Genomic DNA, 27,621 nt, shown 5'->3' with positions numbered 1-27,621 from the left:
ACAAAATTTGGGTTATTCTAAAATCAGTTCATCCTTTGTCTTACCTAATTGGGAAGTGAAAACTATAGTGAAGGACTTTGTGTCAAGTCCATGATAAATGGTGTGATGTTTGTGATTTTTCTCTTCCTCATATATCTCTTTGGTAATTAAGTGGTTTTTTTTCCCTGTAATGTCTAAAGCTATATTTAATCCTAAAAGTTCAGATTTATCCATCTTGTTTAGTTTTTCAAAAGACATTTTGTGCATAATAGATTTTTGCTTCACTTAATATACTTCTATAATGCTGTCCTTGATAATAAAGCAGTTTATTTTCCATGATTTAAACAAATTCTGTTAGTTTATGTACTTATTCCTTAGTTTGAAATATTTATCTTGTTAAGCTGTTTGATTTCTACATGATTGCTAGAACCTAGAGGCTCAGTATAATGAGAATCAAATTAAGGAGTTCCTCAAATAAAGATAAAATAAAAAGTAAACATTAAGGGAAATATTTCAAGATTAATATGATTATTATACACTTTTGGTGTGAGGGGGATACTAGGATTTGAATCCAAGGGAATTCTACCACTGAGCTATATCCCCAGCACCCCCTGACCTTTTAATATTTTTTTTAGCTGTAGTTGGACACAATATTTTTATTTATTTATTTTTTATGCAGTGCTGAGGATCAAAACCAGCGCCTCAGTCATGTGAGCAAGAGCAAGTGCTCTATCACTGAGCTACAATGCCATACCTTTTTATTTTTCATTTTGAGACAGGGTCCTACTAAGTTGCCTCACCTGGTCTTGAATTTGGAGTCTTTCTGCCTCAGCTTCCCATGTAGCTGAAATTACAGACAGGTGCCACTACAATAAGTCAGTTATTACACACATCTAAATAAGCATTGATATTCAAGTGCAAACATTTGACTGACTTTATTTGGTATTTACAATATCTAGTACTTCTTTGTACTCTCTGCTTTTAGTGTTTTTCTTATGAATGTGTTTTTAGAAAAATTGTGATATAATCCACATGTATATTTTAATTATCTGGTGATCAGAAGTATGTATGAGGTTTATGTAAAAGGTTTAAGATATATCACCAGGCATGGTGGTGCATTCCTATAATCCCAGCTGCTTGGGAGGCTGAGATAGGAGGATGGCAAGTTTAAAGCCAGCCTCAGCAAAAGTGAGGGGCTAAGCAACTCAGTGAGACCCTGTCTCTAAATAAAATACAAAATGAGGCTGGGGATGTGGCTCAGTGTTGGAGTGTCCCTGAGTTCAATCCCCTGTGCCAAAAAAAAAAAAAAATACACACACAATTATACTATTCAGCATTAAAAAAAAAGAATAGTGTGTTTATATATGTAACAACATGGATCCATCTAGAAAATATGAGTTAAGGAAGCCAGACAAAAGAATATATATTGTATGATTATGTTTATATGAAGTTATAGAAAAGGCAAGTCCAATCCATAGTGTCACAAAGTGGGACATTGGTTTCTGGCAGTAAGAGATCATTGACTACAAAGGAATATGAGGAACTTTCTGGGATAATTGTCACTATGGCAGTGGTTACATGCATGTTTATGTTTATCTTCAATTCTTCAATAAAATTGTGTATAAGTCATGCCTTAATAAAACTTATTTTTAAAAGATCATATTGCTTTAGTATTTTAGTACAGTATTTTTCAGTTTTATTTTGAGTAAAAGTCTTTGAGAGATATTTACCTGCTTTTGCTTTTGCTAATGAGGCACAGTAGAACACTCAAAGCCAGAATATTAGTAGAGAACTGTAAGTGTAGTCAGTTCCACAAAAAATGTGACCACCTTTTTACAGAATCATTCTTCTGATTCTTGACTTGAAATATATATTTTGAGAATGTACATGAGGAGGACCTCCTTGATGGAGTTTCCAGCCTAATCATTTATCTTTCTTGGTTCTAGCAGCTTCCATTTCTTGTTATTTGAACATCTTTAATTAATTATCTCTGCATCCCTTAAAATTATTTTTAAAAATTCATGTTTTCTCATAAAATTGTGTGCTTACTGTGCTAATGTGTTAAAACAAATTTCCTCTTACTGGGTTACACTAAAGTTTCTTTTATTTGATTCTAATATTGTTCTTTGTATTTTTTCTTACTCAGACTTCTTAATAAAATGTTATTACCAAGAAAAGCATTTCCTCAATTCTCCGTATTCTAGCTTCTTTTCTCACCATCCCTTCTCCTCCCACCCTTCCTCCCCCACCCCACACACAGTGGTTTTTTTTTTTAAAAGGCTGTCACTCAAACTTAGAACTATCTTATTTGCAGTGCTTTTGACCTCTGCATTTCAGATCATTGATTTCTTCTTTTCAATGAAATTCTTTCACTGTAACTTCTATAGCATCATACTCTTTATTTACTTTCAATTCTTAACCATTTCTAATGTCTCTATTTTCTGACTATGGGGTTTCCATGTGGTTGAATTTTTGTTTCTCTGTGGCTGTGTCCTTATATCTTTACCTTTATCCTTTGTTGTTCTCGCAGAGAATCCACAAGTCCATTCAGCATTTACTTTTTTTCACTGATTCTCTTTTTTACCTCTGGTCTTCTTGGCTTGGTGTCAGTGCAACAGCCCTTTAGTTTTTCTACTTTGGTATATTTCTTATTTCTGCTTATAATGCATAATATTGACTTAAGCTTTTTAGAAGATGTTTTAGAGTATACTACTATTGCTAGTTAGTTTGGAAATGATTTTTGTTTTTCTTTTTTAATTTTCCCTTTTTTTGTAGTTATAGATGGACAGATCCCTTTATTTTATTTATTTTTACATAGTGCTAAGGATTGAACCCAGTGCCCCACATAGGCTAGACAAGTTCTCTGCGACTGAGCAGAGCTCCAGCCCAGTTGTGTTTTATATATGAATGCATATACCCAGGGCCAATAGCACCTAGTCTCTACCAACCAAGTTTTTGTAGTCAAGCTTAGTGTTCCTTGTCTTCCTTCTAATTATGTTTGTCACCATACTTCCTTCTTCCCTCTATTTCTGGCATCCAGATATATACATCTATTGCTTATTTTTGCTTTATTACCTAGCTTCATATCTAATATCTCTCTCTGTTATAACAAGGCCAAGTTAAATAATATCTTTCTTCAAGACTTTTTTTTCTCTTAAATAGGGATTTTGCTTTTCATCATTTTTTTTTCATTTTATAAATTTGCTTAGTATTTACTACTTTGGAATGTCTCTATTATCATTCATTTACCAAAAGATTAAAATGTTTTTCCCATTTTGTGTTTTCTTTCCCAACTTGTTTGAAAACTATTTACCGATAGATATGAAGTTTTGGCTCTTTTATCTATACACAGAATATGTTTCAGTAATGTTTATACCTTCACATTAACTTGGTGAATAAGTTTGAAGCCTAGTAAAAGTCATATGCAAATATTTTTGTCAAACGTCATTTTAAGTGTTATATAAGCATGCTCTGCTTTGCATATAATGGCCTTACATAGTTAAACTTAATAGAACAGAATTATATGAAGTATATAATCTATATTTGTTTCAAAACTTGCTAAGACCAAATTTTTTCACATTTAAAAGAATGTAGTAACACTTTAATGTTTTTGTTTATTTATGCTTCATTGTTAACAAAAATTCTACTTTTCTTTTTTTAAATTTAAAAAATTTGTTCTAGTTAGTTATACATGTCAGTGGAATGCATTTGACACATTATACACAAATAGAGCACAGCTTCTCCTTTCTCTGGCTGTAAATGGTGCAGAGTCACACCAGTAGAAAATTCTACTTTTCTATTGTTAATTATTATAGCATAATAAGAAAACATCTTGCTTTTTGGTCATGTTAATTAATTTGCTCAAATTTTAGGTAATTGCTTTTTTAAAGTTAAGCCTTGAAATTTAGTTTTTATTTTGAGGATGGTATAGGCCTTTTGGCCCTTGTAAGATAAATTGTAAGAGCTCTTTGTTTAATCCCTAGGCTTCCTTTTTTGGCAGTGGAGGGGCTGTAGCTCCATCATCTTCTCGAGGACAGTATGAACATTACCATGCCATTTTTGATCAAATGCAGCAACAAAGAGCAGAAGATAATGAAGTGAAATGGAAAGGAGAAATACGTAGTCGTCCAGAAAGGTATGACTATGTTCGGCAGAAATTTCTTATGCTTTACTTCAGAGAAAGCAATGAAAGTCACTGTGCATATCTATCTACAGAGGAATTCCACCTGGAGTTCGTCCAGGATTTCCTAAAGGGGCTGCAGGTCATCACCATTTCCCTGATGCTGATGCTATTAGAAAAACTTTGAAAAGATTGAAGGCCGTGTCTAAACAAGCCAATGCAAACAGGTTGGACTGTGGTGATCCATGAATTCATCCTTGTGTGTAATTTTGTCTTTTGTCACATATAACTTAGTACTCTCACTTGTAGATGTGTTCTCCATTGTTTACATGGAATAATTTTTGCTTCCTGGATGCAGTAATTTTCTTAGGTATAAAATTGGTCCATGATTATATTATGACAAACATTTAGCTCTTCAAATCAGCCTGATTTTTATGGCTTATTTATATGTTTATTCTGCACATACTATTAAAGGAATATGTTATAACTTTCAGCCAACATATGGTTATAATAATTTCATCCACTTGGTTTAAGTAAATCGGAATATAAATTTAAATGTAATCACATTTTATGCAAAACTCATATTTTTTTTTGTCTTTTGCACATCATGAAGAGTTAGCTTTCTCTTTGTTATCTTAGCATATTCTTCTTCATCCATCTCTGATATGTGATCCTTTTCACCAGATTTTTCCTATCATTCTATTGAGTTAATTAAATAATGGTAACTAACATAGCTGTAATCCACACAGTTTTTTTGTTGTTAAGTATACTTGCATGTGTGTTTTCTAAGGTAGTCCCATTTCATTTAAAAGCATTTTGATGAGTTGTGAAAGAACAGGTAATGTTTTGTGAAATTTTAATTACATCATCTTTTCCTTGTTTCTTACGGTGCTATAAAAATCTTTATGGTCTTCTTATTATAAAGTGTACTTGAGCACATTTAAAAACTAAATGAAAAAAAAACAATGTATTTGAATATAATAAATAATTGAGTTAAGTGTAAAATTACAATATGAATACATTACATATTATATACAGAAACCTAAATTGTGAAACTGATTAAAAGATTTTTTGCATTACAAAGGAAGGCTACAGACTCACAAATGTGCTTATTTTTGCTGAATGGTGAAGCAAATTTTTTGTGAGGTTTTTATCTTCCTGTAGGGTTGATCTTTCTATTGCATATACATTCTTAATTAGTAAACTTTATTTTTAGAGCCCTTTTAGGTTTTCAGCAAATTGAGTGGAAAATATAGAGTTCCCGTCCACACCTTCTCTACATATGCACAACTTCCCTGTCAGCATCCTAGCCAGAGTGAACAACATTTCTTACCATCAATAAGCTCACATTGACCCATTAACACCAAAGTTCAGTGTTTCTGTTAGGGCTCACTCTTGTGTTGAACTGTAGGTTTTGACAAAAGTATAATTCCATGTGTTCACCCTTGTGGTATTATATTTTAAAATGTTACTATGCTCAAAATCCTCTGTGCTCTACCTATTTTTACCTCTCTCCCTCCCTTCTAACCTCTGGCAATCTTGTAATTATTTTGCTGTCCCTATAATTTTTCTTTTTCTAGAATGTTATTTAGTTGGAATCATACAGTATGCAACTTTTTCAGATTGGCTGCTCTCATTTAGTAATACTCATTTAAGGTACCTCCATATCTTTTCATGATGATACATAGTTCGTTTCTTACTAGCACTGAACGATACTACATTGTATAGATGAATAGTTTATTCATTATCCTGCTGAAGAATATCTTCGTTGCTTACAAGTTATTATAATTATAAATAAATCTGTTACAAATATCTGTATGCAAGTTTTTGTGTGGACATAAGTTCTCAAATCATGAAAGATCAGATTGTTAGATCCTATGTTAAGAGTACATTTAGTTTTTTTTAATATTTATTTTTTAGGTGTAGATGGACACAACATAATGCCTTTATTTTTATGTGGTGCTGAAGATCGAACCCGGGTCCCGCCCGTGCCAGGCGAGTGCTCTACCGCTGAGCCACAATCCCAGCCCCTGTACCTTTAGTTTTATAAGAAACAACCAAAGTGTCTTCCAAAGTAGCTGTCCCATTTTGCTTTCACACCAACAATGAACAGTGTTGTCCCTGTTTTGGATTTTGGCCATTTTAATTGGTGTGTTTTGCCATTAGTGTTGTTTAATTATAATTCCCAAATGACATATGATGTTGAACATCTTTTCACATACTTCTTGCTATCCGTGTATCTTTTTTAGTTCGTTTTCTGTTAAGGTCTTTTGTCCATTTTTTAATTGGGTTGTTGATTTTCCTGTTGAGTTTTAAGAGTTCTTTGCGAGTTTTGGATAACAGTTCTTTATCAGATTTCTTTCTCCTCCTTGTGCAGTGCTGGGGATCCAACTCAGGGCCTTGGTCATACTAGGCAAGCACTCTACCACTGAGATACATCCCCACCCCAGATAATGTCTCTTGCAGATATTTTCTTTCAGTCTGTGGCTTGTGTTCTTATTCCTTGATATTATCTTTCACAGAGCAGACATTTGTAATTTTAATGAAATTCCTCTTACCATTTTTTGGGGGTGATGCCTTTGGCCTTGTATTTAAGAAGTTACCACCATAGCCAAGTTCATCTAGGTTTTCTCCTGTGTTATCTTCTAGGAATTTTTATACTTCTGTCTTTTACATTTAAGTCTATAATTAATTTTGAAATTTTTTTACACAGTACCTTTATTTACTTATTTATTTATTCACTTATTCATTTATTTATTTATTTTTATGTGGTGCTGAGGATCGAACCCACTACCTCATATGTGCAAGGCAAGCGCTCTGCCACTGAGCCACAATCCCAGCCCCTTGAATTAATTTTTGAAAGATCTAAGGCCTGTGTCTAGATTCATTTTTTTTTTTTGCATGTGGACATTCATTTGATCCATAGCATTTTTTGAAGAGACTATTTATGCTCCCTTGAATTGACTGTGCTCCCTTGTCAAAGATCAGTTGACTCTGTTTATATGGAATTATTTGAATTCTCTTCTCTGTCCCCTGGTATATTGTTGTTAATTTTTCACCAATTCCACTCTGTATTGATTATAGTAGTGTGTTAGTCCACTTTTCTTTGCTGTGATCAAAATAGCCAATGAGAACAACTTGGGGAAAAAAAAGTTTATTTTGGCTCATTGTTTCAGAAGTTCAGTCCATGGTCAGCTGACTCCATTCTTCTTGACAGGGGAAGTAGGAAGGAGCCTGTAGCGGAAAAAAAATCCTTCCAGGTCATGCCTTTAGAACCTACCTCCTCCAGCTATGCTATACCTACTTACAGTTACCATCCAGTTATTCCATCCAACCTAGGATGGACTGATAAGGTTACAGTTCTCATAGTCTAATCATTTCACCTCTGAATATTCTTGGATTAACACAGGAGCTTTTGGGGGGCACCTCATATCCAAATCATAACAAGTAGCTTTATAGTAGGTCTTAAAGTCAGATAGTTTTAATCCTCCAACTTTTTTTTCCTCTTTCAACATTGATTTGGCTATTCTAGTTTTTTTTCTCTATATATAAACTTTAGATTAGTTTGAAAATATCTACAAAATAACTTGCTGTGTTTTTTATTTAAGTTGTGTTGAATCTATGGATCAATTTGGGAAGAATTTACATTTTGACAATATTGAGTCTTTCTGTTCTTCTGTTGTACCTGTATTATCTCTCTATTTAATTCTTTGAATTCATTAGACTGTTTCAGTTTTCCTCATTTTCCTGTATGTATTTTTTTCAGACTTATAAAATACATATTAATTTTTAGGGGTGCTGGTGTAAATGGCAATATATTTTTAATTTCAGATTCCACTCGTTCATTGATGATTTGTAGGAAAACAGTTAACTTTTGCATATTAATGTTGTATCCTGGAACCTTGCTACAATTACTTATTAATTTCAGGGGGCATTTTTTGTCAGTTCTTTTGGATTTTCCACAGTTATGCCATCTGTAAACAAAACCAGTTTTATTTTATTTTAAAATAATAACGAAACCAGTTTTATTTCTTCCTTTCCAATCTCTCATCTTTGTCTTACTCCTGACCTTAACAGGAAAGCTTCATGTTTCTCACCATTAAGTATGATGTTATATTTTGATTTTTTATGAAGTTGTAGAAAAAAATTGCATTTTTTTGTTAAATGCATATGGGATTTTGTAAAATATTTTGCATCTATTGATATGCTCATATGACTTTTCTTTAGTTTGTCAATATAATGGATTTTATGTATTGAACTATTCTTGCACATCTGGTATAAGTTTCACTTGGTCTTGGTGCTGCTATATGTTGTTATACTTGTTGTATTTGACTTGTTAATGTTTTATGGAGGATTTTCATACTTATATTCATAAAAGATATTGGCATGTAATTTTCTTCTTATGTCTTCAAAAGTTTTGGTAGTAGACTAATACCTCATGGAATGAGTTAGGAAGTATTTCATCTACTTTTGTCTTCTGAAAGAGTTACGAAATATTGGTATAATTTCTTAAAAATTTGATAAAATTTAGCATTGTACCATTTGGACTGGTATATTTTAGAAAATTATTAATAATTGATTCAATTTCTTTAATGGATATGGGCCTATTTAGGTTGTCTGTTTCTTATTGAGCAGATTGTTTTTTGCAAATCCGTTCTTCATGGAACTAGTCTGTTTCATCTACATTAATCAAATTTGGGTTCATAGTTCATAATATTTATTATTCTTTTAGTGTGTATGAAACTGTAATGATGTCACTTTTTCATTTAGATATTAATAATTTATGTCCTTTTTTTATTCTTAGCCCTACTAGAACTTATTTGATTGATTTTTAAAATAACTTTTGGTTTTATTGATTTTTTTTTCTGTTGACCTCTTGTTTCCAATTTTATTGATTTGCTCTAATATTTATTATTTCTTTTTCTCTACTTACTCTGGGTATAATTTGCTCTTTTCTTTCTGATTTTCTAAAGTAGAAGGTAAGAAAATTGATTTTAAATCTTTCTTCTTCTTCTTTTTTAACCTAGCTAGATTATTTTTTTTAATTAGTTACACATGATAGTACAATGATCTTGATATACCATATATTTGAATCAGATGGGGTATAATTTCTCATTTTTCTGAGTGTACATGTTGCAGAATCACATTGGTCATACAGTCACATATATACATACATACATACATATATACATATATACATACATTTCCCTACTCCATTTTGAGTCACCCCCCTTATATTAGAGAAGACATTTGGCATTTCTTTTTTAGGGATTGGCTAACTTCACTTAGCATAATCTGCTCTGTTTTTTCTCTGTAAGAGAAATAATACGTGAGGTGAATAGGGAGCCTACATCCTGGGAACAAATTTTTACCCCTCACACATCAGATATAGAGCTCTAATCTCTAGGGTATACAAAGAACTCAAAAAGTTAAACAATAAAAAAACAACCCAATCAACAAATGGGACAAAGACCTGAACAGACACTTCTGAGAAGAGGATATAAATCTTTCTTCTTTTCTAATAATATGCACTTAGTACTAAAAATTTCCCAATAAGTCCTGCTTTTGTTGAATCCCACAAATTTTAATTAGTTGTGTTTTTATTTTCATAAAATTTCAATTAAATAATTCAAATTATTTAAAAATTTCTTGGAGCTGGGGTTGCAGCTCAGTAATAGAGTGTTCACCTAGCACGTGTGGAGTACTAGGTTCAATCCTCAATACTACATAAAAAATAAATAAATAAAATAAAGGTATTGTGTCCACCTACAATTTTTTTAAAAAAATTTAAATTTCTTTTGGGATTACTTCTTTGATTCCAGTGTTGTTCAGAAGTGTGTTGTTTAATCTCCACATATTTTGGATTTTCCTGTTTCTAATATTGATATCTAGTAATTCCATTAAGTCTAAGAGCAGGTGTGTAAAAATCTATTCTTTTAAATTTGTTAAGCTTTGTTTTATGGCTAGAATGGGGTCTCTTGGGCATGTTCATATGGCCTTGAGAAGAATGTGTATTCTATTGTTGAAGTACTCTATAAATGTACATTGAGTTCAATTATACCTTACTAATTTTTCTGCTTACTAGATCTGTCCATTCGACAGAGGGGTAATAATGTGAATTCATCATTTCTCCTTCACTTTTATCAGTTTTTGCCTCACATATTTTGATGCTTTGTTGTTAAGTGTATATACATTAAGAGTTATTATATCTTCTTGAAAAATCATGCAATATTCCTCTGTGTTGGTCAGCTCAATACTGTGACCAAAATACCCGACAAGAATACATAGAGGAGGAAAGTTTATTTTGGGCTCATGGTTTCAGAGGTTCAGTTCATGGTCAGCATCTCCATCATAGCAGAAGGGCACGGTGGAGCAGAGCTTCTCAGCTTATGACAGCCAGGAAGCAAAGAGAAAACAGGAGAGCCAGGGACAAAGTATATAATAGAAATAAACCTGTTGGAAGAGGCTGCATCCCTTCCTTGGCCCTTTTTTAGATAGCATTACCAAAGGGTTTGTCTGGAATCCTTCATCACTCTCACCATTACCACTGTTATCATCTAAGATGGAAGGTAGTTTTTTAATCCATATATTAATAATGATCAGATATCAACAAAACTTTTATCTTTGCCAGCAAAACCATTTTGTTTTATTTGGGTGACTGTAACAGTCTTTTTTTTTTTTTTTTAACCTTTTAATATTGAGAAAGAAGTCAGACTTTTTTCTTTTATCATTTTTTTTCTTTCTTTTTTTTTTTGGTAAAGGCCTGCTCTGTACCAGGCCATTTTTTCATTTCTTTTATCAATATATATTCCAGCAGGTTAAGTTAGGAAAAAATAATTTTATACATTAACAATCTGAAATGTATCAAAAAGATTTGCTTCTTCCTGAAAACTTGTAAATGAAAAAGTAGAAAATCCTTCAAACTACTTGTTTTCTTGCTATAAAATGTTCTTATTGCTCATACTTTACAATAATTGATAAGAAAATGATTTAACTACTATGCATATGATATTCTTTTAATCTCATACTTCCTAATATTTATTGTGTCATATTTACATATACAGTGTAATCCTTTTTGACTACCGTAGATTAGTAATTTTCAGTACTCCAAACTTAAGCTATTGTCTTGTCCTTTAGTATTTTGGGTTTTTTGTTTTTGTTTTTGTTTTTGTTTTTATTTTTTGTAGTTACAGATGGACAGAATGCCTTTATTTTGTTTGTTTATTTTTTGGTGCTGAGGATTGAGCCCTGTGCCTCCACATGCTAGGCAAATGTTCTGCTGCTGAGCTGTAGCCTCAGCCCAGTATTTTGTTTTATTCAGAGGCATTTTATTTTATTTTTCATTCTCTCATCCTTAAATTTCCTTTTAATATTGTTTTCTTCGTCAAGTTCAAGAATGTTCATATATTTCTGTTTTTAAAATGTCAGCAGCTGACTACTTTCTCATCATTCTTACAATTCTTAACCAAATGTTCATTGATATTGAGCCTACCTAATCTGAAAATCCAAAATCTGAAATGCCCCCAAATCTGAAACTTTTAAAGTGCTGACATGATGCTACAAGTGTAAAACTCCAAACCTGACATCATGTGACAAGTCATAGGCACACTAAAAATATTGTATGCAGTTATCTTCAGACTGTGTATAAAGGATATATGAAACAAATGCATTTGAGTTTAGATATGGATCTTATTCCCAGACATCTCATATAATGTACATGCAGATATTCCAAAATTTGAAAAGATACAACATCTGAAACATTTCTCTTACCAGACCTTTCAGAAAAGGACTACTCAACCTGTACTTTTTTCTTTCCCTTTGCCTAAGGAAAAAGAAAACTCTAAGGAAAGACATAAGTGACTTTTTGTCTTGTTTATGTGTTTGCCAAAGTGATTAGGATAGTTCTAGAAATACTGGAATGTGTAGGGAAGATATTAGGAAACAAGCAGAAGCATTATTCCTGATCTCTACAGAGAAAACCACTGGAAGACTTGGGTCTAGTTTACATGCATTCTTTTTACATATTTCTCCCCTATAGTGGAAGTCAAATTACATGTTATTTTGTATCTTTTTAAATTTAGCATTCATGTTACCATATTTATTTCTCTTGTTAAAAATTGTTTTCAAATATTAATGTCGTGTAAAATCTCAGTTTCTTAATGTACTGTAAATTTTCTAACAAATTCCCTAGTACAACAAGTTGAAGATATTTCACTTTTTAAATTATTTTTCTATCACATTTAATTCTTCAATTTTCATTACTTCTGTGTAATAGAATCTTAAAAGTATAGTCATTGGATTAAAGGATTATGTTCTTGAAGATTCTAGAAAGAAATGTTATTATATGTGCCTATTATATGCCATCTAATCATTTATGATAGTGCCCATTTTGCTGCCCTCTGACCAGTACCAGTAACTTCTTAGAAACTAAAGAAGTTTTTTGAAAGTATCAAATTTAAATGCAAAGTAGTACAGAAAATGAAGTTTTCTCTGCAATCTGAACTTATTACATAGTAGGATAATGACAAACTGTATACCAATTTGAATAGTGATGATGGGAATGATGATAATAGTAAAAAGTAGCAGCTTTTTAATCAGGCTCCCATGGCAGGACCTAGTAAAAACTTATATATATATATAGTTAATGCTGATGATTCATGGATTCCATGTTTGTGAATATGCTTACTGTTAGAATTTCTTTGTAACCCTAAAATCAGTGCTTGCAGAACTTTCATGGTCATTTGTGGCCCAATGCAGAACTTCAAAAACTTTGAGTGGCCCAATTCTCATGTTCCCAATTAAGGTTTAACTAATAAAATGTACTCAGCCTTCATGTTTCAGCCTTCATACAATCCTTTTTGTCATCTATTTAGTTCCACACATGGAAAAAGTGGGTGTCGGTCGCATAGAAGAGGAATTAGACTTCTTTATATTTCTGCAAGATAGAATAATTATGACTAAACAAGGAGAGAAATAGATTTTAGTCCATTATGAAGGCTGTTCAGGTCCTGTGTGAAATTTAATGTCTTCGAACTGGGAATATGAACCAGAGATTTAAGTGACAGGACATTTAGATGGTAATATGAGAACACTTTATTCAATGGAAAGTTCAACTAGTAAATACCTAAAGTTTCTCCAATCTGAGTGTTAACTCTTTGGTCTTTTTTTTTTTTTTTTCCAATCTTGTGAGGGTGCCCTGGCTGGCTTTAAACTCCTGGGTACAAGCAATCCTCCTTTCTCAGCCTTCCAAATAGCTGTGATGACAAGTGCATGACACAATATCCAACATCTCTTATTCTTTTTGTGGCCATTTCTCCACACTGTCATAATTGGTTCCTGTAATACTTATGACATTGTCATTCCTAGTCAGTTCTTTTCCTTGATTCAAGCTTAATTGGCAAACAAATCTACAGTCATTAGGACTCTTTGAATTTTCTTTCCTGACAATTTTGGATCCCCCATATTTATTTATTTCTTCTTTTATGTTATTTATTTTCTTCTTCCTTTCTTATCAGTAACTCTATCTAGTGCAGCTCTGTTTTTATCCATGCCTTAATGATCTTTTATCAGCTTTTTAATGTAAGACTACTTTATAGGAGTAGGGCCTCTTAACATTTGTTTTTTATAGCACTTTTACTTTTCCAAGTCTTCTTGTCTTGGAATTGAAATTGTTTCTTGGTTTGAAATTTTTTTCTTTTGAGTAAAACTGACTGTTACATTCCATCTGATAGACAATTTATGTCCCTTACAGAGAAGAGGAAGCTTAATAAATAAATCCTCTGCATCATTTTGTCTTTACTATTAACCCTATACCACCCAGTTTTTCTATTATAACTATAGTTACTGCTTTTTCCTCTCAGATTATCTGTTACCTAGACTGCTACCTATTTTTATGTTGTTTTTCACCTCTTAAAATGTTCACTTATAATTATCCTTTAAAAGTTTTACACTTCCCATATCAGTAAAAATTTGAACCATGAATATGAGGTATGACGTTTTCACCCAGATCTTGGTACTTCATGAATTTACAATGAGAAAAAGAAGAAAAATCTTTTTTACTTCTCTTTTCAGGACAAAAAAAGAAAAGTTTGTCTTAGAATATATTTCTCAGCAGAATAATACCATACTTCAGTTGCTTCATTGTTTTATGTTCCTTTTCCTGTTTATAACATTTATGGCCCATTTTAATGTCTTTGTATTTTACTATCCGTATTCCTAATTTCTTACTGTATACTTGTTTTATATAATGTTTATGTTATCATTCTTTATTAATTCAGATCAATGTTTTGCTGCTATTAAAAGCTATAATTTTGGATATAGTCCAATTTTTGTAAAAGAGCATTTGTATATGAATTCTTTTTATATATATATATATTTATTTATTTTTTATTCTCGGCAGACACAACATCTTTGTATGTGGTGCTGAGGATCGAACCCGGGCCGCTCGCATGCCAGACAAGCGTACTACCACTTGAGCCACATCCCCAGCCCTGTATATGAATTCTTAATAGTTTTTAATGAAGAAAATGACTATTACTAAGTAAATTGACTCTATCTTCATGAGCCTAGCACATATCATAATTTATGCCCACAATTAGAAGTTTTACTACTTTAGAGAATAGTGAGAATATACATGAATATGAGTTGTGAGTTCTTTTTGGTGTTTATAAAGTGGTAATCAGTAATACATATGAAAAGTACACTTTATTTATAAGTTTTTAAACATAAATAGTCACAGAATTGGTTGAACCCTGATTGGTTTTCATTTGTTGAACCAATCGTGCTTCCCAGAACTTTGTTTTATTCGTCTTTGTATCTTCAAAGATTAATAAAATATGGCAGATAGTTGACACTTAATAAATATTTGTTAAATAAATGAAAGTTAAAAAGAAATAGTGTTAAAAGAATCATTACATATTTTAAATTTGTATTTGAAAGCAGCCAGTAATATAAACTTACTAATTTGATCTAGCTTAAGGAAATCACTGTTCAGTGAAATCACACAAATTGTATAAATACATAAAGCAGGTAGTACCATATATAAATAAATGATGTGAAAACCTGCAAATCAAAGCCATTACATGGATGACCAGGTTCTTGGTAAAATAATTTTGTGCAATTGCAATATTAACATGCCAGTTAGAGTTTTAAAAGCTGTACATAGACAATGTCTTAGAATGGGAAATCAAATATGTTTTACTACTTTAAAGGTTAAAGAAGGAAGTCATTGCAGTTAGGATACATAGCAGAGATATCAGCTATTTTGTCTAATTGCCTGTGGTGGTCTAAACTACCAGGACCACCAAAAAGAGGCTTACTGGAAATCATACAACTTCAGATGACATATCTGAACAAGACACCTAGTACTTTATCTGCACTCTTCAGGCTCAGGCTTATATAAATGGGACTATGGCAAAGCAGAATACAGCTTTGCCTGGATATATGCAGAGATATGTTGTATACAGCCCAGATATGCCTTATTAATCTCAGAGTATACAGTGTATAATATGACTGCTAGAGGATAGCACATGTACATTTCAGAGGCATGAACAAATACTTATTATTCTCAACTTACTTGAGTTGTGATGGCGTTGGAGAAATGCATTTCTGATTTTATTGATGTGGAATTAGATTAACTGTATAGAAACACCTGAGAGTTGTAGTAATAGGATCTTAAAACTGGCTATAGAAATTTATCCTAGGGCTGGGGATGTGGCTCAAGCGGTAGCGCGCTCGCCTAGCATGCGTGCGGCCCGGGTTCGATCCTCAGCACCACATACAAACAAAGATGTTGTGTTCGTCGAGAACTAAGAAAAAATAAATGAATGTTAAAATTCTCAAAAAAAAAAAAAAGAAATTTATCCTAGAAAATTCCTATGATATAAATTTCATGAGAATCTCTTAAATATCACATAAAGTAAATGAACCTTAGACCAGTATCATTTATAGCTATGTTAGTAGATTTTAAGTTTTTACAGCTCATTATTATATTTAAAATAATTTTATGTTTCATTTAGAAATGAGAACAGTGGTAAAGAAATTATTACTTGATGCATGAAAATGACAAGTGTTTAAATATTGCAGAAAAAGCATGATTTCATGTATACCTTATAGTCTCAAAAAGAGACTGCAGGAAGTTTATGTGCTGTACTTCAGAATCCAAATAGAAGCACAGCCAGTAATTTACTCACCTTTCTTCCTCATCTCCAAAATTAATCACAATTGATACTGTGCTATGAGTTCTAAGATTACTGGGGCTGTGTCTTACTTATTTTTGTGTTTTCCATAGTTGACTTAATAACTGGTATCATGTAGTAGGTATTTAATAAATGTTTGTCATTGATATTTTTAAGTTTAACATGTTTGTGTTCTCATAATTAAGGAAGACAAATGTAGAAATAAACTAGAGAAGATTGAAACAAATACATATGCTATTAATTTTTTCCCTAATCTATCCATTTTGCTTCACAGTACTTACGATATTTAAGGAATTCAGACATAGCTTTTGCTAAATATTTGAGAACTCACGCTTAAATAAACTTTTCATTCTTTTTTATTTTTAATTGCTCCTATGGTACTTTCATTTGACTTCAATACTGACTAAATAAAATTCTTACTATGTTTGATATTTCTAAAATAAACTTGGAAAATATAAGAGTGTTCTGTAATACAGCCTAAAATAATATATGTGTGTAAGTAGAATAGCTGAATGTAAAAGAAACCTTCTTGTAAGGCTGGGAATGTAGCTCAGTGGTAGAGTGCTTGCCTAGCATGCACAAGGGCTTGGGTAGAACCTCCAATACGTGAAGAAAGAAATCTTGTCAAGATTTGGAATGATATCATAGCTTTCACTTCTGTTCATAATAGTAAAGAGTGAGTTGAGGTAATAGCTACCAATACACATACAGTGATTTCTTCATTACAGAGAATTTTTATTTTACATTAATCTTTTCATATTCTGCAAAGAAATAAAAAGGTATTTAAGTATAAATTTTGGATGATTTAAAATATTTATTGTTCATAATTGTTGACTTTGTGATTTGTCCAAATTAGGCAAAAAGGGCAGCTAGATATGGAAAGAGCTAAGCAAGTGGAAGAATTTCTACAGCGAAAACGGGAAGCTATGCAGAATAAAGCCCGAGCTGAAGGACATATGGTACGATAATTTTTTTAAATTTTATATGTATTTATATATATATATATATATTTAGCTGATACTGTTTATTGTCAGACTTTCTGTGAGCCAACAAACAATTTCACAGTTGTTCATAAGGTATAAGGCAAATTTTTTTTTTAATGGGTAGACTTCATTGGCCTAAGTCTTTATAACTTTTCCATATCGTCAGTAGGGTAAAACTAACCTGTCTCACGACGGTCTAAACCCAGCTCATGTTCCCTAGTAGTGGGTGAACAATCCAACCCTTGATGAATTCTGCTTCACAATGATAGGAAGAGCTGATATCAAAGGATCAGAAAGCCACATGGCTATGAACGCTTCTGCACCTCTTATGTCTCTCCACCAAGCCAGACAAGCTCTACAGCATTGTTTTTCCCCGCTGATTCTGCCAAACTCGTTCCCTTGGCTGTGGTTACATTGGATAGGAGGGAGGGGCAGTGGGAGTCTCCTTCATCCATTCATGCACATCACTAATTAGATGATGAGGCATTTGGCTACCTTAATAGAGTCCTAGTAACTCCCCCCATTTACCCGTGCTTCACTGAATTTCTTTGGCATTCAGAGCACTGGGCAGAAATCACATTGTGTCAACGCCTGCTGCAGGCCTTTGGGATGGTATGATAATTTTTTGAAATTTTGAACATATTAATATTCAAAGTAAAGTTCTAGAATAATGTAAGTATAAATAAAAATTATAATCGAGAAGTCTATGCATAACAATAGGAAAGATATTCAAAATAATTTGCAGAGTATAAAGTTCTGATATTCTTATTTTAACCTGTCTTTTGCTATATCTTTTAAATGAAGAGTGGCGTTATATTGTTACTTTGTTTTGTATTCTTTAAAAAGAGTGGAAGTGGGTATAATAACTCAGATATTCGTATTAGAGAAATAAGTTCTTAAATTGCTGGATTTCTCCCCAATATGTACTTAGTTTTAAATACTTTTTAGTGGCCAAGAATTGTTAGAAGAACAATGGGAAATAAATATTTGGGTAAATGTATGTTTAACCATGTATTTGCTCAAAAGCAATTGGAAACAAAATCATATTAAAGCTTTTTATTATGCAAATTAACTAAATTAAGTCTTGATCCTAGAAAATATTGTTTCTGAATAATCATTTCAGTAGTTGCACCTGTTAATAGTTTTGACTCATAGAAGTGCATAAGTGCCTTTTTACCTTTTTAAAAAATAAAACAACCAATGATTGTTTCCTTTTTTTCCCAATTATTATTTCTCTCAGCTCAGCACCCCATGAATCATTACACTAATGTAGGAAATAGGCCAATTAGTTGATAACATATTTTGATTATACTTATTAACATATCTATTGTAATAAGTTTATATTTGATAACTTTGTAAATTTATTAGTAGAGTTATTCAATCTAAAATTTTTTCTTTGAAATCATATCCTAGGAAGATAGTTAAATTGTTAATAGTTACCCTCTCTATTTTTTTAATCTCTATTATTTGTTTTATTTTTATGTAGTGCTGAGGCTCGAACCCAGTACCTTGCATGTGCTAGGCGAGTGCTTTACCACTGAGCCACAACTCAGCCTTTACCCCCTCTATTTTTAACACACATACTTCAGTTTGTTTTCCTAACATCTGGAATTAATCTGTATTTGTATCCGTCCTCTAGATAGTAGAAGAGAATCTCCTCCTGCCTTTTTCCTTTCTATCTCCTGGTTAATAACATTTGAAATTTTGATTGCAGATTTTTATTTAAAATATTTTAAAATAAGTTTAGACTTATCAAGAATTAATCATTTCTTTCAACAGTCTCATATCCTACTATTCTGCCCTAGGTTTAGTTTTCTTCATGATTTATGTCTAAAAAAATATTCTGCCTTTGTTTTTGACAATTTTTTTTTTCTGGGCTTAGTTTTATAGGTTGAACCTTTTTTGTGTAAGTACTTTAAATATATCTCTCTACTTACCTATTTAACAGGGCATACCTTGTTTCTGAGGAAAAGTCTGTTGTCATTTTTTTCTTTCCTCTGTGTGTAATATTCCCCTTTTTTTTACTTTTTGAAATTTTCCTGTCATTAGAAGCAGTTTGATTATGATGTAGTTTGTGTATTTCTATTTATGTTTATTTTGTACCAAAGTTCATTGAGCTTCTCAGATCTTTGGGTTTAAATTTTTTATCAAATGGCCAGGCACTGTGGCACATGATTATAATCTCAGTGAGAAGGAAGGCTGAGGCCAGGAGGATTGCAAGTATGAGACCAGACTGGGCAACTTAGTGAGAACCTGCCTCAAAATTTTAAAAATATAAAAGCTGGGGATATAGCTCAGTGGCAGAGCCCGTTGGTTCCATCCCTAGTACCACTCCCCACAAAAAAGGGTGGTGAGAAAGAGAGAGGAAAGAAAGAAAAAGAAGAATGAGGGGAGGGATTGGACTGTGGGGATGGGAAGGACGGTAGAATGAAACAGACATTATTACTCTATATACATGTATGATTACACTACTGGAGTGACCCTGCACCATGTACAGCCAGAGGAATGAGAAGTTGTCCTCCATTTGTATTCAATATGTCAAAATGCAATCTACTATAATAGATATTTTTAAAAAGAAATTTTTTTTTTCATCAAATAAAAATCCCTTTAAAGATTTTTCACTTTTTTGGGGCGTGGGGACTGGGATTGTAGCTCAGTGGTAGAGCACTTGCCTAGCATGTGTGAGGCACTGGGTTTGATCCTCAGCACCATATAAAAATAAATAAATGACACTAAGGTAATGTGTCCATCTACAACTAAAAATATTTTTAAAAATTTTTTTTTTCAGGTTTTCTCTTTCCCTCTTCTAGAACTTCAGTACACATTAGACTGCTAGTTGTTGTTGCAATTGCTCACTGATCTTCTTTCCTTTTTTATTTTTTTAATCTTTTTTCTCTATGCATCATTTTGAATTATCTCTATTACTATATCTTTTAAGTGCATTAATCTTTTCTTCTGCTTTGAGTTTCATGCTGTTAATCTCACCTAGGCATTGCATATTTTTCATCTTAAGATACTGCAGGGGCTTAGGGGGTGGGGTGGGGGTTAGGGGTGGGTTTTTTTGTTTGTTTTATTTTCCCAGTGCTGAATTTTGAACCCAGGACCTTGAACATGCTAGGCAAGTGCTCTGCCACTGAGATAGAACTCCAGCTCAGATGCTGTAATTTTTATTTTTCTCTTAAAGTTGATTTGGGTTATACTTTCCATGTCATTCTTTATGATACTTATATTTTTCTCTATGTTCTTGAACATATATAGTATAATTATAATAACTTTAAATGTTTTTATCTACTAATTCTGTCATCTTTTTATTTCTGAGTCTCTCTATTGGTTGATTGTTTTTTCTCCTCATTAGTATATTTTTCTACTTCCTAACAAGCATTGTGTTTTTGCTTGATTTTTGTACTCTTTAAATACTTGGGGGCTTGATTCTGGGACATAGTTAAGTTACTTGGAAATAATTTGAATCTTTCAAGGCTTGCTTTTAATCTCTTGCTAGGCAGTACAAAATAGATGTTAATGTAAGGCTAATTTGGCCCACTGCTATTGCAGTATGCCTCCCCCACCCCTTCCCCTCTCTTAAGGATCATTGCTCTGTGCTGCCTGTTGACCAGTGTTTGAAAATTGTCATTTCATGTATTTTGTGCAGGCTTTTATTTATTTAAGGTAGGTGGGATCTGGTCCCTGTTATTCCACCATGGCTGCAAGCAAGTCTTGAAAGACAATTTGGGGAAGGTCCCTCACGCCCAAAAACACTTTGAAGATTCTGCTTTATTATCTTACTTTTATTGTTGCTAATTAGACATGATGTTGTGGATCATAATTTGTTTTTAAGATTATTTTTCCTCTGATAACTCTTAGGACTCTTTTTCTATCCTTGATATTCTGAACTTCATTTGAATATTGCTCAACTTCTTAAAAATTGAGTTCACCCTAGTTCTCATTTGATACTTTTAGCATGCGTACCTTCAATTCTGGGATTGTTTCTCGTTTATCATTTCTTAAAATATTGCCTCTCCTTTTTTTCCTCAAGAAAACTCCTATTGGTTTTTAGATTTTAACCTATGTCTCTACTGTCGGTTTTTTTCCCCCTTTTGTTTGATCCTTTCTATCCTTTTCTCTCCTTTTACTGTTTTGGAAGGATTCCTAGGCCTGATATCCCAGCTCACTGATCTATTCTTTAGTTTTGTTTACTTGTATATTTAATTCATCCTAATGGGTTTCTTTTTATTTCAAAAATGTGTGTTTTCCTGCCCATTAATTCTAATTAATTTTCTCCTAAAATCCTTGTTTGTGCTTTCATTCCCTAATATTATAGTTGTTATAGTCTTGTTCTTAGTGATCTATTAGCTGCATTAGCTTGACTTCTTTGGGTTTTGTTAGTTATTTCATAGTGTTGGCACTCCTCAGATGTTTATTGTTCTTGGTAGTGTGTTCATGTTTGGAAATGTCAGTTTGTAACAGTGTGCTACTGCTATAACTCGTCTTCTATAATCTTCAGTAAGAGTAGAGAATGGGTGGGGCATAGGGATATTCTGTCATTACAAATAGCTTGATAGATTATTTTCTGGGCTCAAAAGTCTCTTGTTCTTCCTAAATTTCATCAGTCACCCAGACCATTAGCTTATCCTTTCTCTTCAAGCTCTCTCTTACTGCTCCTATGTCAAGTTAACTGGCACTGCTTCCTGACTTACAGAGATGGGTAGTGTCTTGGAGGTCACCCTCTTACTATACACTGTTGTCTGCTGTTAGACCTTCTCATACTCTTAGTTTCCAACATGTCATGGAGTATGCTTTATGCTGTTTACATCTTCTGTTGTAACAGTCTTCCTGACAGGCTTTTGCTTTTATAAGTTTCATACTGATTTTGTGCATTTTCCTTGTCTCTGGATTTCTTTTCATTTTGGTACTACCAGGAGTTTTGCTTTATATGTACTTACTTAGGACTTACTTATGTGTACTTACTTTTAAAAAGAACAACAACCTAGCAACATAAAAGCAAAACCAAAAACTATACATAGTTATTTTATTCTAGAAATTTGTAGGAAAGGAAGTTGAACTGTTCACTGCGTCATCTTGCAATCAGGAATTAGTATATTTCAGGCAAGGAATATAACTTGGTGGTAGAACACTTGCTTAGCATGCAAGAATTCCTAGGTTCAGTCCCCAGAACTATATAATAAAAAATAAAAGAAGGAAATGTTTCTCCCTTGCCTGGGCAAGATGCTATAGTACAAAGTGAAAGGTACCTCTAGGTGTATTCCTAGAGGATTAACTAGTAATTTACTGGTTAACTAGTAATTTACTCTTTTCCTCTCTCTCTCTTTCTCTTTCTCTCAATTAACTGTATCTACATACTCCTCCAATGCTACAGCAGTTGCTTTATTTCATTTTATTATTGTGTTCTCATTTTAGTAATGTATTTTGATAATGATCTTTATGTATCAAAATTCATTCTGTTAAACTTCATTGAATTTCTTCATTTTCTTGATGACTAAATCTGTTCATAAATCTTTGACTTAGAAAGATATAGCAAAAAGGAAGAATCTCTGCTTTTTCATGTACTTGAGTATATGTATTATATTATCTGTTTTGCTGATTTACTAATTTAACAAAACAAATTGTTAAGCAGTTTGGGATTATTAGGGATAATAAAACTTAATAAAAGCTTAATATAAAGCTCACTCTTAAGTTATCTCTAGATTAATTTATGGTTTAATGTTGCACCAGAATATACACACTATTATATTAGAGTTCTCTAGAAAAACAGAAGCAATAGATGATATATTTATGTAAGAGATAATTTATTAGATTAGATTCCATAATCACAGAAGCTAAAAATTTCCCAATGGCCTTCTGAGAGCTAGGAAAAGTGGTAGTACGTCTGTTCAGGAAGCCAGAAGCCTCAGAATAAGAGAGGTTGATAGTGCAGTTCCCTCTCTGAGGCACAATCCTGAGAGTGCCCTGGAGAGTTACTAGTGTAAGTTCAAAGCCTCCATGACTCCCTAACTTATCATCCTGTATTCCTACAGAACCATATGTTTGATACCAAAATCTGCAACCATCTCAAGCAGTAGCCAAGTCTCTGGGACCGTAGCTGCAGCAGCCTCTGAGTGCTTGGGCAGCTGAGCATGGTGAAAAACTTAAGTCCTGCTGTGCAAGCAGAATGCTCCCATGGCCTCCACACAAAGGAATTTTTTTTCTTTTATACCCTTGAGTCTGAGATGGATATGGTCTTGCCAGTTCATGAGATGCCTTTAAATCATCTTTTCCATTTCTGGGTAAAGTACTTAGCATTTCTTAAGTAGCTGTAATCTCTTTAACAACCATGCATTCCTTAGACCCAGTTTTGCTTGGCACTATTCTGGCCATACTCCATGTTTTTCAAATCTTTCTGCTTTACTTTCTGTTCTTTATGATCACAGTAAATTTGTCTAAAAGCCATCAGCAATATATACATTATAACCCCTAAATACTGTGCTGCCTTGAAATTTCTTCCACCAGATTAATTAGTCCACCACCTTTAAATTCAGCCTCACAGAAATTCTCCTGGGTTCTTACAAAGTCCTCCTTTGGAACCTTAGTCTTTATTGTCCACAGTCCTGTTAGCATTCTAGTTCTTTTGAGCTCCCATTAGAATCACCTATTAAGCTCTGCTTTTACAATATTCTACAGCTTTTCCAGATTGTATATCTAAACTTTTTCAAAATTCTTCACATAAACTTTAAAAAGTCTCCAAAATCTTCTGAACCACATGGTCATGTTAATCACAGCAACTATTCCACATCTCAGTATCAATTTTTTTAAAACATTATTTATTAGTTATAGGTGGACACAATATCTTTATCTTATTTTTATGTGGTGCTGAGGATCGAACCTGGTGCCTCATGCATGGTAGGCGAGCACTCCACCTCTGAGCCACATTCTGAACCCCTCAATTTCTTTTTAGCCAGCTTTTTCCTCATTATGACCAAAAAATCTAACAAGAGCATTGTAGGGGTGGAGTTTATTTTAGCTCAGATTAGCTCTGGACCAAAATGGGCAGAGGGGTATGGTGGAGGAAAGCAGGACAGGTCATGGCAATCAGGAAGCAGGAAGAGAGCTAGTCATGTTTTCTCTTAACCTTATTCTGCTTATTATGTCCATCCAGCAAATGTTTCATTTGGTAATCATATTTTTTCATTTATTGTATTTTCATTTCTTTTTATTTCAACTTCTTTGCTTATAGCACTTTATTGAACCTTTTTTCAAGAGTGGTCATGATTGGATTGTTCGCACATTTTTATTATCATGTCTTTGAAGTTTTTGTCAGATAATTATATGGGTCATCTAATAAATCTTTTTATCATCTATTTCCATGTAAGTTAAAATTTTTGTATTTATTCATATGCTGATTAATTTTGAATTTATCCTAAACATTTATAATATTACATTATTAGAACTCAGGACTTTGTTAAATTTTATGGATATTATTGATTGTATTTACTTTAGCAGATAGTCAAACTATCAGGCTCAAGCTGTAGGTTTCTATTTTCTTTCTGTGGGATGTGGCTCCATTTACACTTCTTTATCTTAAAGCCTAGTACTACTCTTCAGATCTGTCCCATGTGTGTGCCACCCAGTGTGATTGCTTTGAGATACAGGTAGCTCAATGCTCAAAGTCTGTGATATGCCCAATAGGATTAGATCCATTCACATACAGATTATAGGTAAGCCTAGAACTTTAGTATAGGATATGTGGTTATTTTCCTGGGCTCCTTCCAGTCTTTCCTCTCCTTGATCATTTCGCATTTCCTGGGGCTCAACTTTCACTCTCCTAGGTTTAAACCCACAGTCTATATCATCACCTCTAGAAGCAAGCAGCAGGAGGACAAAGAGAGAAGCCATGGGATTTGGCCCTTCCTTTTGGGAGCATCCATGTTACAAAAGACAAAGATGCTCTTCCTCAAAATTTTGGTTCTTATGATCTTCTGTTGCAGCAGTTCTCACAACAGTTAGGTTTCCTGGGTGCTGGAGCACAAGAGAAAGGAGAGAGAAAAAAAATGGAGATTTACTCCATTCTTCCTTAGTTTTAGGCATTCCATTCCCCACTCCTTGAGCCAGAACTAAAGAGTTTCTCTTGTATCTCTGCCATCTCCAGAGTACTCAGTTTCAAGTTGTCAGCCAAGTCCAGTTCAGACTATGGGATAGCATCAATTTTAGAAAATGGGGTACTCACTACATGGTAGGTGGTACTTTTTAGTTCTGCTATTCTCTAGTGTAACCACTTTTTACTTTTTTAGATTCCTCAAAAGTTCTGTCTAGGTTTTAGAGTTTTATTCAGTGAAAGAGAAAGTTGACACAAGCTTATTCTACATTACCTAAACCAGAATTTTCTCACATCTCTTTTAACATTTTTAAAACTAAATTCATTTTATTGTCTTCAAACTTGCTGTCTTTTTTGTATTGCCTTTCTCACTGTGGAGCATCACCAACAAAGATGGTTTTATTTTGAGGTGTAGATAGTTTTGAGTCCCAGTAGGAAATTAAACCCACCTTTTATTACCTTCTGTCAGTATTCAACCAACACACACACACACACACACACACACACACACACACACACACACACACACACACAATCCATGATAAAATTCCCTTAGATCCTTTTAATGCATCTCTTATTAAAGCTGTAAAAATGATCTTTCTAAAATGAAATCAAATACATTCCTCATCTTTTAAAAGCTATTCAGTGGTTCTTTATCGCTTAAAGGATAAATTAAAAACTTTTCAGGTGCAGAAAGCTTCATCTTTTGGTTCTCTTACCTCTCTTGATTTTCCTCTTTTATCCCTCAAACTTAAGTAGTACCTGTTTGCAGTTGACAGTGCCATGTTTCTCTTGTTCTTACCTGAAATACCATTGCTATTCTTAGAGTTTGTGGCACTTCTGTGTTGCTTTGTTGGCTTGGGTATTACTGTTCAAGATGTGGGACAGAGAGGCAACAAAGTAAATCTACTTTTAGTACTATTGAATTTCTAATGCAGTGGAGGAAATGACAATCTCTTGTAGAAACAATTATTAATATGTATAGTGTGCTCTATAGTTTACAAAACGTCTTTTTGTTTCACTTGTCTTCATAGCACCTTCATAATACAGATGTTATATTATTACCATAAGAAAAGAATTGATCTTATTAAATAAGGTGTCTTGCACATCTGTGTTGTACAGGCATTAGTACAACACATTAGGTCTTGAGGATACAACAGTAAGACATACCTTTAGGTCTTGAAGCATTAGGTCTTGAGGATACAACAGTAAGGCATACCCTTTCTTAGAGTGTATTGGCTCTTAGTTGGGAAGGAGAAGAGGATGGAGAGTTTCAGAATCCACTTTGAAAACAAATTCAGAAGTCTGTAGGAATAATCCTTAATAGTGACATAGTGTTCTTCAACTCTCTGTCATATCTACAAGATCCTTCTTGATCATTGATACTAGAAAGAGATCAGTTACAATAAATCCAGCTAAAATATAGCTCTACATTTTTTAGAACAAGTTGGGGTATTTAATTGAGATTTTACCTTGAAAATGCAGTTTAATTATTTTATCTATCAGAATTTAGGTTATGTTTGTTTTAATTCTGAAAATTAGTAATCTGGAGAAGATTTCAATTTTTCTGATAGCATAATATAATAAGTTCTATCTGTTTTTATCAAATTAAAGATGAAAACTAGGAATGTTGCTCAATGGTAGAGCACTTGCCTAGCATGTGTGAGACTCTGAGTTCCATCTTCTGCACTATTAAAAAAAAATTAAAGAGGAAACAGATGTAGGGCACATTATATTTTACAAATAACTAAAAAGTTGCTAATCTAGCTGATAAAATGTTTTTTATCACTCAACCTTTTTATTTTATACTTGATGAAATGCCTGTTTATTTTACAAATAACTGAAAAAGGAAAAAGTTTCTAATTTTGCTGATATAGTGCTTTTTATTACTCAACTTTTTTATTTTATACTTGATAAAATGCCTGTCTTAGATTTGTTTTTTTATTATATAATTATTGTGCATCTATAAAAAGGAAACTGTGAATTAAGTCAATTGATAATTCCTAAATATGCTTCACATTCATAATTTGATTTTTCAATCTTTTTAAAATCAGGGTCACATGGTGTTCATGTATTCTCACATAGTATTATCCTCTGTTGTCTCCAAGCACATGGAAGATGATAGTATTTTCTAACAGAGTGCTCCTGTTTTTGTCTCTGGGATTTTTCTCTCAAGGAGTCAACCCTATCCTGAAAGTTTTAATGTTAGCACTTTCTTGCTTTTATCTGAAGGTATTAATGAAGGTTTTAATAACT

At 32.9% G+C, this 27,621-nt stretch overlaps 1 protein-coding gene across 15 annotated transcripts in view; it reads left to right on the top strand.

Moving 5' to 3' along the window:
• Nek1 (NIMA related kinase 1) overlaps positions 1–27,621 on the top strand; it is a 158,141-nt gene that overhangs the window by 47,214 nt on the left and 83,306 nt on the right. For 11 of the 15 annotated variants that reach the window (XM_078030976.1, XM_078030974.1, XM_078030972.1 and 8 more), the window contains 3 exons: positions 3,963–4,114; positions 4,195–4,326; positions 17,153–17,255. In XM_078030976.1, coding sequence (XP_077887102.1) covers positions 3,963–4,114; positions 4,195–4,326; positions 17,153–17,255 — 387 coding nt within the window. The remainder of the gene's footprint in view (positions 1–3,962; positions 4,115–4,194; positions 4,327–17,152; positions 17,256–27,621) is intronic. The other 4 variants (XM_078030979.1, XM_078030977.1, XM_013358717.4 and 1 more) reach the window with 1 other exon arrangement.

Source organism: Ictidomys tridecemlineatus, chromosome 14 (assembly GCF_052094955.1).
Source record: "Ictidomys tridecemlineatus isolate mIctTri1 chromosome 14, mIctTri1.hap1, whole genome shotgun sequence".
Taxonomy (NCBI): Eukaryota; Metazoa; Chordata; class Mammalia; order Rodentia; family Sciuridae; genus Ictidomys; species Ictidomys tridecemlineatus.
Note: the sequence above shows the minus strand (reverse complement) of the source record. Positions and strands in the feature narration are given on the sequence as shown.